Raw genomic sequence first — 12,459 nt, forward strand, 5'->3', positions numbered from 1 at the left:
CTGGATGGAGGGAGAGGGCCTCGGAGAGCTAAGGAGACGGGTGGGGGGGCGGGGGACCGCGTTTGAAGTTAGGTCGGGCCAGCTGCTGTTCTCCTTAATAACAAGAGGGGAAAGGAGGGAGGGAGGGAGAGATTGAAAGGAGGAGGGGAGGGACGGGAGGGGAGGGAAGGGGAGGAGGAACCGGAGAGGGGAGCGAGGCGAGAGGGAGGAGAACTAACTGCCCAGCCAGTTTGCGTCACTGCCTCTCAGAGCAGAGAAGAGCGAGCAGGGGAGAGCGAGACAAGTTTGAAGGGGAGGGCAGGCAGAGTCTGCAGCCCCCGAGGCTCTCCTCTCCCACCGCCCATCCCTTTCCTCTCTTCTCCCTCAGCCTCTCTCTCTCTCTGCCCCATAACTTTTCTCCCGAAAACCCCCTACCCAGCCAAAGGAAGGAGGTAAGGGGAACCCTCTCCCCTCCCCCCTCCAAAAACCCCCAATTTTCCAGTCCGGAGAAAGCAGGGAGCGAGCGGGCACCCGGCTGGCCATGGAGCTGCTGTGCTGCGAGGTGGACCCGGTCCGCAGGGCCGTGCCGGACGCCAACCTGCTCTACGATGACCGCGTTTTGCAGAACTTGCTCACCATCGAGGAGCGCTACCTTCCCCAGTGCTCCTACTTCAAATGCGTGCAGAAGGACATCCAGCCCTACATGCGCAGGATGGTGGCCACCTGGATGCTGGAGGTAGGTCTGCAGATAGGATACTCGCTCCCCCCCCCCCCACTCCACCCCCAGCGCAGGGAACCTAAAACTTGGAGAGGGCAGGCTCCGTGCTCGCCTCCCCGCTCCTGTGCGCGAGGTTACCCCGAGCCCTTTGGCGAGACGCGTGGCTTCATTTCTGTTCCTTGCAGGATGCAAGGCTAACTGGGGGAGGGGGAAGGGGATAGGGAAGGGAGGAGGAAAATCTGGGATAAACGAGGCTGTCCTGGAGCGGGGGTGGGGGAGCATCCCGCGCGCGTGTGCCTGCATGTGGCTGCCTCTTCTTCCCACCCCCAGCCCGACCTGTCTTTTGCGAGGCCGCCACTGCTTTCGGTGCAGTGAAGAAGGGAGTAGGAGCGTGAAATCGGGACCCAAACGTAAAAAAAGCCAAAAAGCAGCCCCCCAGAAGCCAGAGAAAATTCGTCCTAGCCTCAGGTCCCCGCATGTGGTCGCGACTCCGCGTTGGCACTTAAGGGGGGGGGGGGGAGAAAGAGGGAGGGGGAGGAGGGAGGAGGAGAGAACCGGAGAATTCAGGAGCCCCGGAAGTCGCATTGAAGAAACATGTGTTTTAGGGGAACCCAAAAGAACCACTTCTTTACCCTTGCTCCAAATCTTTGCCGAGCAAGCCGTGTGCCCACGTATGCACAGCTCTGGACCTGCCGTGGTTTCGCCATGTTGCTTTGCAAACTCCGGTTGGGAAGGCTGGAAAACGTCGCCCGCTCCCTCCGCGCACCCCATTATTCCGGCCACCCCACTTGTAATAGTGCCCTCTTCCCCAACCCCCACCTCAGGAAGGTTACTTACAGTTTGGCTTTCCAGTTTCCTCGCTGCGGAGATTTGGGTGGGGTAGGAAGGGGGGGGAGGAGGTGTGTGTGGGGGGAGATGTCGGGGCACCCCTAAAGGAGAGGTCAGAGTCCCCCGTGCCTCTCTCTGGAGGCTCCCCGTTCCTCGGCTTTCCCCCAGCTCGTCACCACGATCCCCAGTTTCTGCCCTTGTGGGCCGCAGCCGGACACTCTTGCCGCGGCGCTCACCCCTCCAAGTTTCCCCTCGGGATCCAAAGCCCCAGGGGTCGAGATACAGACCTTTCCGGCACCCGAAACCTCCGTTTCGGGAAGCCTGGATCCTCTTTGGGGTTTTCACGCCAAAAGGGCTTTTCTAGGATATTTCCTCGATTTTTCATTATTTTTTGAAACCGTCTCCCCATGCTCCCGAGTCCAGCCGCCGAGGCTGCGGCTCTTCCTCCTCTCCTCCCTCCCCCTCTCTTCCCCACCTCTCCCCACCCACCCCCCCAATAGCGGCGCCTGGGCCGCAGGGACCCCCCCGGACATTTTTTCCAATTGTCGGGAATGATAGAGCAGGGTCCGGGGATCCGAATGAGACCAAGAAGAAGACCCCCGGAGCCTCCAGAATATTTTTATTGATTTTTTGAAAAGATGACGAAATCCAAAAAAGAGAGTGTGAGCGAGTTAGAGTGAGCAAAGAAGTCAGTAGCCAAAGGGAGCGTCGCCGAGCCGGGCGGCTACTGCGCATTTGTTTGCCTCCTGGCTTCGGATCTTCAATTCACCTCTTTTTTTTTACCTTCTTGGGGAATACCCCAGCACGGATGGACTATTTAGATTTACCCCGTTTTCCTCCTCTTTATTCTTATCACATAGCCTACTCCCCTCCCCCTCCCCACTCAAAAATTAAATATTTTTGCTTGTTTCCATAGGTTGTGCCTTTCATTTTTTTTTTTTTTTGGTCTTTTCCTGACACTATTCCCTCAACCCCCCAACCCTTCCCCACTCCCATTGTAGGTCTGTGAGGAACAGAAGTGTGAAGAAGAGGTCTTCCCTTTGGCCATGAATTACCTGGACCGCTTCTTGGCTGGGGTCCCAACTCCTAAGACCCATCTGCAGCTCCTGGGTGCTGTCTGCATGTTCCTGGCCTCCAAGCTCAAAGAGACCATCCCTCTGACAGCAGAGAAGTTGTGCATTTACACCGACAACTCCATCAAGCCTCAGGAGCTGCTGGTAATGCCTACCTCCTTTCTTTTCTCCCTTTCTGCTCTTCCTTCCTTCTTTGCTCTCTCCTGTCCTGATAAGCTTCTGCCCACTGCTCCCCAAAGGAATCCTTAGGATCCCAAATTACCACATCGTTGGAATTTTCACACTTTAGGAGATACCGCTTTTAATATGAATTTTTTTGTGTTCCTACTGCGTGCCAGCCACCATGCTAAGCCCTGAGGCTACATCCACAAATAAGATCCCCGCGACATTTGTGTTGGGGGAATTCATTTGCACTTGTGTGTGCGCGCGTGTGTGTGCATGCATGGGTGTGTGTAGGGGAGACTTGGAACATGGTGATCACATTTTAATTAAATTCCAAATTTTCAACCACTGAATTTTGAGAAAATAGCTCAACTTCCCACATGGTAGGCATGTGTTCCCGTGGTAAAAGGGTGTTTTGGTGCGTCTCCTAAGAATCCAGAGTTCAAAGGTAATGTCTTATCTATCTATAAATTTTCAAGATACCTGCACATAGTAGCTGTTCACTAAATACCAGCTCACTGACGTTTGAGCCAAGTCAGAATTTGTCCTTTAATTGGAGGAATCTGAGGCCTGGTTCTCCGGGAGGCGGGCTATGACCTCTGTATGGTGACAGGGGTCCTGTCTTGACTCAGGTTTTCTAACAGCAAACCTTTTCCCCACCCAGTCTAACTCATTTTCCCCACAGCTTCACACTCAAGGCGTCCATGTGGCAGCAGTGTGGAATGGTAGAGTGGTTCCCAAGCCCACCTTCCGTGGTCTGCACACAGTTTCTCCGCACTGTTTGGAAGAGCCCCCTCCCCCACCTCCTTCTGATCGCCCCTCCCCCTTCCTAATGGGAAGGCCTGCACAAAGTCCACAGGGCTAGGACTGGCTCCTAGAACTGAGCTCTTTGTGAAAAGGCCTTCCTTTCTGGGGCTGTGCTGCCATCTAGTGGCAGACATGTGCAAGGATGGGGGAGGAATTGCGGGGAATGTAGAGAGGGGCATGAATGACTTCACCTTTGAACCGCTGCCAGATTTCAGCTGCTTCTGGTTTGGTCCGGGAGGCCCAGAAAGGTGCTTTCTTCTGGGAGATCTGCTTCCTTTAATAATAGTACAAGGCGAGTGGTTTATTTCACACTCCCCTGTGAGAAGAAAGGGCTGGAATTTCAAGCCATCTTAGAAGACACTGGTTGTGTAGTAATTTTACCAGTTTTTTTTTTTCCTCTTTTTAAACCCCAATCCTCTGTAAAAAGCCAAGGGGGACTTTAAAGCATGTAAAGGAAAAGTCGTTAGAGTTCATCACCAGTTTGTTTTTCTCAACGGGAAACCAGGAAAATGAATCTTCCATTTGGCTCATTTGTTTCAACGTGATGGTGGGTCGTGGTGTTCTTTGGGACACCCCAGTTTTTCCAGGACCGGCCAAGCCAATTCGTGTTGCTTCACAAGCACCCTGCCTTGTCCCCCTTTCCCTGTCTCTTGATCCCAGAAGGTGGGAGGTACAGGAATCCTCCTATTTACTTAGGAGAAATCTGAGGCTCTGGGAGGGGAAGGGAGTCACCTCAGATCACACAGCCACCTAGTGCTACAGGAGGGGACTGGGGCTCTGGTTGCTGGTGTAGCAAATGGAAGAGAGCCGGGGTTCTTAGGGTGAATGCGGGAGTAGCGTGCACTGGCACGGTGGTCTCTTCCTGTCTCTTCTGAAGATGATTAATGGATAGGCCTGTTTTCCCTCTGATCGCACGTAGTTTTAAAGTTTCCTTTCTGGCCTGTTGGACTCTGAACACAATTCCCCAAATGTATCTCAGTAAGGGAGAAAAAAGGATTTTCACTAGGTGGACCAATGGTGAGAAGTCCGTGAGAGAGGGGGTCATATTGTCCCCCCTCAGCATTTGGACTGAGGGGTTCCATGACTTTGCCCAGGCACCTTCACTTTGCCCTGTTCAACCTCCAGCTGCAGCATGGGGTTGCTAATGACCATCCTGGTGGGTCCTCCAGTCTCGGTGACAGAGGCCTATGAAACATGTAGGAGAAAGGGCACTCTCCTGGCCGAATGTCATTTCCCCAAGACTTCTGCATTATGTGTTGAGGGGAGAGCTTTAAAGCTGAGAAAAGTGGCACTTATTGGCACCAATTACAAGTAAATTGGTTGCCAAGGAGTTGAGCCAAGGAACCTTATTTTGAGCTTTATCTGTGTGCATCATTTTTCCCTGAGGATTAAAAAGACTATTAATCCAGCGGTAGAGATCTGTACAATAAATTATTACCTAAGGGCCACAATGACCTTGGCAGTGTCTTGTAAGTTCAGCTTTCGGGGGGGGGGGGGCAACAGGACTGCATGGAGGTCCATGTTGGCTGGGGGGGTGGGGGGAGCCGAAGAGGAAAAGAACTAGGAGAAAGTAGAATCTTGGCAACAGCTACCTGGGCTCTCATTATTTTTGGTGGAGCCTCACATTTGAGGCAGAAGAAGAGATGCCAGCGACTTCCAGGCTTTGGGGGGCAGGTGGGGGGGTGGGGGGCTTGGACAAATGGGCCCACTTCAGGATCTAGCAGCATCCTCCTGAACATCATTAGAACTGGTCCGGACCCCAGCCCCTGGTCCCTGACACCAGGTCAGCCTTTGGGTTTTATACTCTTGTCTCCCTCCCTCCCTCCCTCATCAGGAGTGGGAGCTGGTGGTGTTGGGGAAGTTGAAGTGGAACCTGGCGGCTGTCACTCCTCATGACTTCATCGAGCACATCCTTCGCAAGCTGCCCCAGCCCAGCGAGAAGTTGTCTCTGATCCGCAAGCATGCGCAGACCTTCATTGCTCTGTGTGCTACCGGTAGGAGCAGGCTGGAGCCAGAGGGGGCCTCGTGGGGGGCGGGGACACAGGCTGAAGAGTCCCTTGGTGGGGGGTGGTCAGGGAGAGACTGACGGGGGTACTAACTGGCATGGGCTTAGGGGTTCAGGAGAGGGGTGGTCCCAAGTAATCTAGAGTACAAGGTTTTCATTCCCAGGCTGTGTGTTCTTTATTTTATCTGAGCTGGTGTATTCTTTTTTTCTACTAAACTCATAAATGGTTTATGAGGACAGGTGTGGTAAGCGGAAAAAAAAAAGTGCCTGTTAAAATATTCTTTATGATGTCTAAAGTGCTCTTTGAAGATTATATATACTGCTCTCTGGTTGTGTTTAAATCTTTAATCTTTTGAGGAAAAGGATGCTTGGAGATAAGGCCAAGAGGAAATTTGGGGGGGTGGGGGCAAATATAGGTTAAAGGAACACTGTCTTGATAAATACGCTGCCTGCCCTGATAAGCAGTAAGGGAGGTCGAAGGAGTTCTCTTTACTGTAGGGCACTTACTGCTGGGTAACTGGTGGATGGGGGAGTGAACCTGGCTGGCTCTCATCAAGGACTCACCTTCTGAGCACTAAGTTCTGATGCCCTCCCTTTAAGTGCTGCTGTTTTGAATTGGTTGCAGCCTTTACCAGCAAGCGCAAGTGGCTTTTTCATATTAAAAGCTTTCCACCCACCACGTTCATCCCACAATTGATACATAGTTCTTACCGGCCCATTTGCTTTGCATTTCCCTAATAAACTAAAGGCAGTGGTTTGACAACTGTCTCATTAAACTGAGCCTTGGCCAGTTTCTACTATTTTTGTTCCTTGGTAGTGGCCATGGGAGAGACCCTGAAACCTTAATCATAGGTAAAGACATCATAGGTAAAGAACTGACTGGGCAGGTCTTTTGTTTTGTGGTGGAGGGGGGGTTGGGGGAGGTTGGGGGGGGGGGGAATCCAGAGGGTTCAGCCCAAGTTCACTAAGAGTTGTTGAATTTTAGAGATGGGACTCCTGGGTTACCTTTTTCCAATGTTTTGTTACATGTTATTTGTAAGTATGTACAAATGGATCACACAATACGCAATAGTGTATATGCTCTGTGTTCTCAGTCAAAAGTTCAGGCTTTGCTACTTATCACTGGATGACCTTGGACGGCTGCTTAACCTCTCTGAACTTGAGCTTCTTCATCTGCAAAACACACCTGTTGATACATGATCTTAACAGCCTTTTCAGGGTGGTTAGGAAAACAAAAATCAGAAAGAGACAATGTGCAAAGAGGTACTTTATGAACCAAGGAACGTGTAGACCATGTGTTGTGGTACTAATTGTGAAAATGCCACCATCTCCATGTTTAACTGTTGCAACTGCCTTAATCCAATTCAACAGGACCCCTTACTCTCTGCCTTCCCTGGCGTGAATGTAGGGTTCCCAGCCACCCACATTTGATTCTAGGGCTTAGATTTTTTCTCACCGGTTTTCTGTAGTCCTGCCCTTCCAGATCCAGACTGGGCCCATGGCCATGTTAATGTGTCTTGTGCCCCTTTATGAGAGAGTAAGCTGTCCTTCCTGCAGCCCTGAGGGGGCCATTCTTCAGAGCCCCCGTGGATACCTTGCTGACTTTTAGACAGTAGCCATTCTTTTGCTTCCTCGCTTCTCTTGCTGTCTGGCCTGGGGCCCTAGAGGTCAATCCCTCATTGACTTGTCATTTTGTCTCCCAGGCCCTGCTGTCCCTTCATCTCCATTGTCATGATTCACTGTGGGGGAGGGGTCAACCAGTCCTTTTTTCTCTAGCCCTAGGACCCCCGACCCTCTGACCCGAAGCTCCCCCATTGCCCAGCTGTTAGCCAGAATTCTGCTTTGACCTTGTCTCTTGACTGACAGATCTTTTGGGGTCTGTCCACCCATTCCCCCATTCTGATCTCTGATTGGGGTAGAGATGGTAGGTGGAATTATCCAGGCATGGGCAGATCCCCAGCTTCTGTAAAGGCCCATTCTCTAAAATTGGGGGTCCCATCCCCCCACTTCTGGCCTTCTTGCCCAGATCGTTGGGGTGGCTGCCAACTTTGGGGCCAGAATAAGGAGCTGGAACTCAGGCACTGAGGACAGAGGTCCAAGGAGTGGCACAGGAAGTCACGAAGACTGCCTTTGGGGAGCCATGAGCTAGCTCTGGGCAAGGGCTAAGAAAGGATACAGGGAATAACTCCAACCAAATGAAGACCACCAGCCATGTACTAAGCCTTAGGTGTGGACTGGTCAGAGCAGAGGGGGCTCCTCAGAAGTTTCCTGAGTCTAGGAAGGATGGCTCTGTCTCCCAAGGCTTTTCTTTCTTGATCTGTGCTTGAGTCTGTATGAATGACCAAGTTACATAGAATCCTCACTTTGTGGAGTTTTATACCAGATGGCCTGATGGTATAAAAGCCCAGATCTACTTTTCTTGGAGGAAACACCTTCCAGTTAGATGAAATGCCTCCTTTTGGGGCCAGGGTGTGACAAATGGTTGAGTGCCTAGGACTGTCTGGCAAGCGGCAGGCACAAGGTAACTGAGAACCAAAGGTAGGTGATACCGAGAAGGTCCAGTTTGCTCCTTGCACCTCACGCCTCTGTCCTTGTCCCTCAATCCTGAATATTCTGCCCTGAAGCCCAAGAGGCACCTGTAGCCGGGGTCTTGCAGACTTACAGTGGGTCTGGAGGAGATGGTAGCCAATCCTCTAGGCTGTGTGGCTAGTTTATGGGATAAGTTGGTTGTGAAAGAGCTGGCAGTAGTTCCTCAGTCTGTGCGGGGAGTGCATGTGTGTGTGTGAAAGGGGAAGAGAGAGCAGGAGAGCAGAGAGGGGCCATGAGAAGGGGAGCGAGGCTGCAGTTTTCCTTAGGGGCTAGAGGGTAAGATGGTGTCAAGGCAGAGAGATGCCCTTCTCCCCCTCCCCCCCCCCCCCCCCCACACTCATCTCAAAATGGCTTCTGGCAGGAGAGACTGCCTCCACCTGCCTGGTGTCCCTCTCTGGGCCAGTCCTGGTTAGTGAAGGCACTGGAGGGAGAGGGAGACCTTCATAACTGACAGCCCCTGGCATTTCCTTTCCTGGAGCTTTTGATCCTGGGGAAACAGGACTGAGCCTTAGTGTCCCCCTGTTCGTAGGTGTGATGGTAGAGTCCCCCAGGTCTGCAAATGAGGAAAGAAGTACCGTTTAATATGACTCAAGATCACACTCTGGCACTGGAGGATTCTTGATGCGGGATCTCACGCTCAACAGATGATTCCAGTTAGTCTAGAAACGCCAATGATACTGAGTTTGAACTTGGTGTGGGGGTGGGGTGGAGGTGCTTAACCTCCCTACCTATGCGTGGTATCCCACATCTCCCTCTTTTTGCCTCGGGCCCCACCTCAGGGTGTTTTGCTTATTAGCTCTTTGCAGCATGCACTAGAGTAGCCCTGCCCAAGGCTCCCCACCCTGAGGCCTGAGCCCTGGAACCCCAATGAAGCCCCAGTGAAGCCCCAGTGATGATAACTGCTGTATTTCCAGCCTTCCTGGCTTTACCCAAAGGCGTTTCATAACCTATCATAAGATAGAATTATAGCCGGGGCCCGGAGAGGGTAGGTGGGTTGTCCCCTTACCCCAAAAAGGTTTGCCCTGGTGGCTGCCAGGTGGGAAGAATTTAAGCCACCTTCCTGTCTCTGTGCTGCCCCCACAGCTGACAGGGCACGGAGCTGAGAGGAAGTGGCGTGGGCAGCCAACAGTGTCAGTTCTGCAAGCGCACCCCGTGGGGACCAGCAGTGTGGCAGGGCTATCTCACTTCCCTTCTGGCCGGACAATGAATGAGGAGTAGGCTGCTTGCTGTTCTCCAGCCGTCTCCCTCCCCTCCTCCTGCCACCTAGGCCTTTGGAGTTATATTAGTGTTCCATGTCACCGTGGTCCTTCCCCACAAGGACAGGGTGTGCTGAACCTATTCCAGGGGTGGTAGGTGAGGTGTGTGCTGTGGCCATCACCTGCTGGCCAATGAGCATCTGGGATTCTGGCCTTTTAACCTTCCACCTTGCTGCAGGTGGGAGGAGGGGGAGAGATGGGGGAAATGGGAAACGGGGGCTTCCCTGTTGGTCTTAAGCCTCAGACCGAGTATCTCCCGCCCCCTAGTGGTGGTCAGAAGCAAGGCCATCTCTCTTCTACTTCAAGGCCTCCACATCGTAGCCAAAACAGTCTACACTAAACTTACATGCAGGGCCATCTAATCAGTGGTTTTAGACCTGCTTAGCTCAGAACTCTTTCTTCAGTGAAATTTTACCAAGACCTGCAGATAGCGAGTTGATGAATATGGAGCCCTCTCTGCCCTTGCCCAGATTAAGAAGCCCAGTGGGGCCCCCAGAGCGCCTTTGGTGGTCTTGGGAGGTTAAGTGGGTTGTACAGGCCACACAGATCACTGGTGCCATGGCTAGGACCTATCTCTCTGACTCCTGAGCTAGGGCTTGCTTTTGGGGGCTTTTCTCCCACTTCTGATAGGAAAATCACCCTGTGTTCCTTAGTGGGATGTGGGAGGTGGCCTTGAGGAGCTGTTCACATTCCGGTAAGTTATAAAGAGCACTGGGTCTACAGTCCAGAAGTCCCGACCTTAACCCCAGGCCCAGCACTGGACATTGGACAAGTCACCTAACCTCTCAAGAATTCATTGATTCACTTGTGAAAGGAAGTGTTTTGAAACAGATGAGTTTTACGGTTTATTAATACCTCACCACTACTGCTACATGGATGAGTAAGCAACCAGTAGAGCTGGGGTTCCCCCAAGGTGTGCCCCTTGCCTCCACCACCTCCCCGGGAGGGGGGAACATCATGTCAGAGGCTTCCGGTATGTGGGCATTGCTTGGCTCTGGGCAAACCGCAGCTGAGTGGATATGGGGCACATCGGGGAGACCATTGCCAACTTCTGTATTCCATTCATCGTATGGGGGCCTCAGTTTCTCCCACTCCTGACAAACCAGCATGAGGCTTCGGGGACTCAGTGAGGTCATTTCTGGGACCCACAACACAAGTGACAGTGAAAGATTCTACAGGCAGCACAGAGCCTTTCTTCTTGATGGTCTTGGTGCCCTTGGCCTGCTGTCAGCATCCGCCTGTTGCCCAGGGATGCTGGGCACCTTCCTCCTCTCCCCTGCCGATGCTAAACAGAATCTCCAACAGTCAGAATTCCCCTTCACGGTTCCGTTGGAGGTTCCCGTCGTCAGAATAGTGATGGTGATGACACTTGATAGCTTACCACGAGCCAAGCACAGTGCTTTTACATGGATCATTTTAGTTGAGTCCTCAGAACAACCCTACCAGGTGGGTATAATTATTCTTCTAATTTGCTGGTGAGAAAATGGAAGCTCATAGGGTTCAGGTAACTTGTCCATCTTCACACGGCTGGTAGGTGGTGGGTCATCGGCCTCCACATTCTCCATCTTCCAGTTGTTGCAGCTGCTTGGCCCAAATCCTTCTCATGCCCTCGGAGAGTGTCCTCCTAAGTATCTTCATGCTCCTGTCCCCTTGACCACCCCCTTTCTTTGAGAAGTTTTTTTTATAAGCTACCCATGTAGGATGTACTTAGCCATTTAGAAGGCACCGTGCTGTATTATGTTACTATGCTTTTCAACTGGGGCGGCAGATTAATCCAAGCTGCCTGGAATGGGGAGGAACCCTTTGTGCTTTGTCAGAATGGATCACTGGTCAATTCATTGCCTCTCACTCTGCTGCAGAGGAAGGAGGGTGCTCAGGATGTCACCTCTTACCTTTTCAGGTGGGCAACTGAGGCTAGAGAGAGACCCTTGCCCCTGAATATGCCTCTGCACCAAGATACAACCTGTTGGTATTTTTGACCAAGACGTGTAGAGATTTCTAAGAGATTTTTTACTTGGTATTTTCTTTTTGCTGAAATAGAATAATATTAAGAGAAAGTATTATAAAATTGCTTACCATTTCTTCCATCTAACTGCGGGAAAGTTTAAAATGTTTTCTGTGAATCCTCCTGCTTCAACCACATGCGTGTGCATGTATGTACTTTTATTTACATGTTTCTGGGAGGTTATATTCTTGGTCATAGCGTGCATGCCGTCTGATTTTTCTGTCCAGCCCCCCTGCCCAAGTGGATATGGTGTGAACACTTTTCAAGCCAAAGTTTATGGTTTCCAGGAGTGGCTGAATGGGCCACCGTGGGTGAAACCTTCCACGGGTGAGCGTGGAGGTTAGCTAACTAGAGCTAGTACGAGGACACGACCCTTCAGATGTTTTATTCTGGTGTTTTCTTCCTCTGCTGTTTCCCCCACCAGCAGAGAGGGGTTGTCCCTGAGCCTAGTCCTGGGGCAGCCCCTGATGCCGTGAGGAACTAGCACTGCACTCTGTGGAGAGAGATGCCTCGTGACTTTGTTGGCTGACGGAAGTTTTGCTCTGTTCTAGTGATTCTTGCTTGTCCTTTTCTCGGGGGTGGCTCTTGTAGATCCTTAAGGAAGAGCAAAGTAGAGCTGGAAGGCACCTGGGAGATGAGCCAGCCTGCTGTCTCCCAACTTTTTGACCTAAGCTGTGAAGAAAGAAAATACATTTTATAACATAACTCAGGATGTACATAAATGTACATCAGACTGATACAAAAGTTTTTCAAGAGAGTATTTACTCCTACTACATGATTACTTCCTGATACTTTCTATCTTGTTCTGTTCCGTTAAACAGCAACAAAAACAACCCACAAATGGGTTTCATGACCCAACAATGAGCTGCAACACTGGAAGTCAGAAAAACACCGATCCAACCCCACCCTTTATTAGACAGATGGAGTGTCAGGGACTGGAGGAGGAAGTGACTCACCCAAGGTCCCACAATGTGGATCTGGTTTTCAGTTCTAATGTTACCTCCTTTGGATTTACCCAGAGGAGAGCCTGGCTGGTG

At 51.5% G+C, this 12,459-nt stretch overlaps 1 protein-coding gene across 1 annotated transcript in view; it reads left to right on the forward strand.

The window, feature by feature from the left end:
• The first annotated feature begins 218 nt into the window (after positions 1 to 218).
• Positions 219 to 12,459, forward strand: part of CCND2 (cyclin D2) — a 30,338-nt gene continuing 18,097 nt past the window's right edge. Inside the window, exons 1-3 of the mRNA XM_015061426.3 lie at positions 219 to 715; positions 2,527 to 2,742; positions 5,402 to 5,561. Of these exons, the coding sequence (XP_014916912.2) occupies positions 521 to 715; positions 2,527 to 2,742; positions 5,402 to 5,561 (571 nt within the window). The 5' untranslated portion in view covers positions 219 to 520. The remainder of the gene's footprint in view (positions 716 to 2,526; positions 2,743 to 5,401; positions 5,562 to 12,459) is intronic.

Source organism: Acinonyx jubatus, chromosome B4, assembly GCF_027475565.1.
Source record: "Acinonyx jubatus isolate Ajub_Pintada_27869175 chromosome B4, VMU_Ajub_asm_v1.0, whole genome shotgun sequence".
Classification (NCBI taxonomy): domain Eukaryota; kingdom Metazoa; phylum Chordata; class Mammalia; order Carnivora; family Felidae; genus Acinonyx; species Acinonyx jubatus.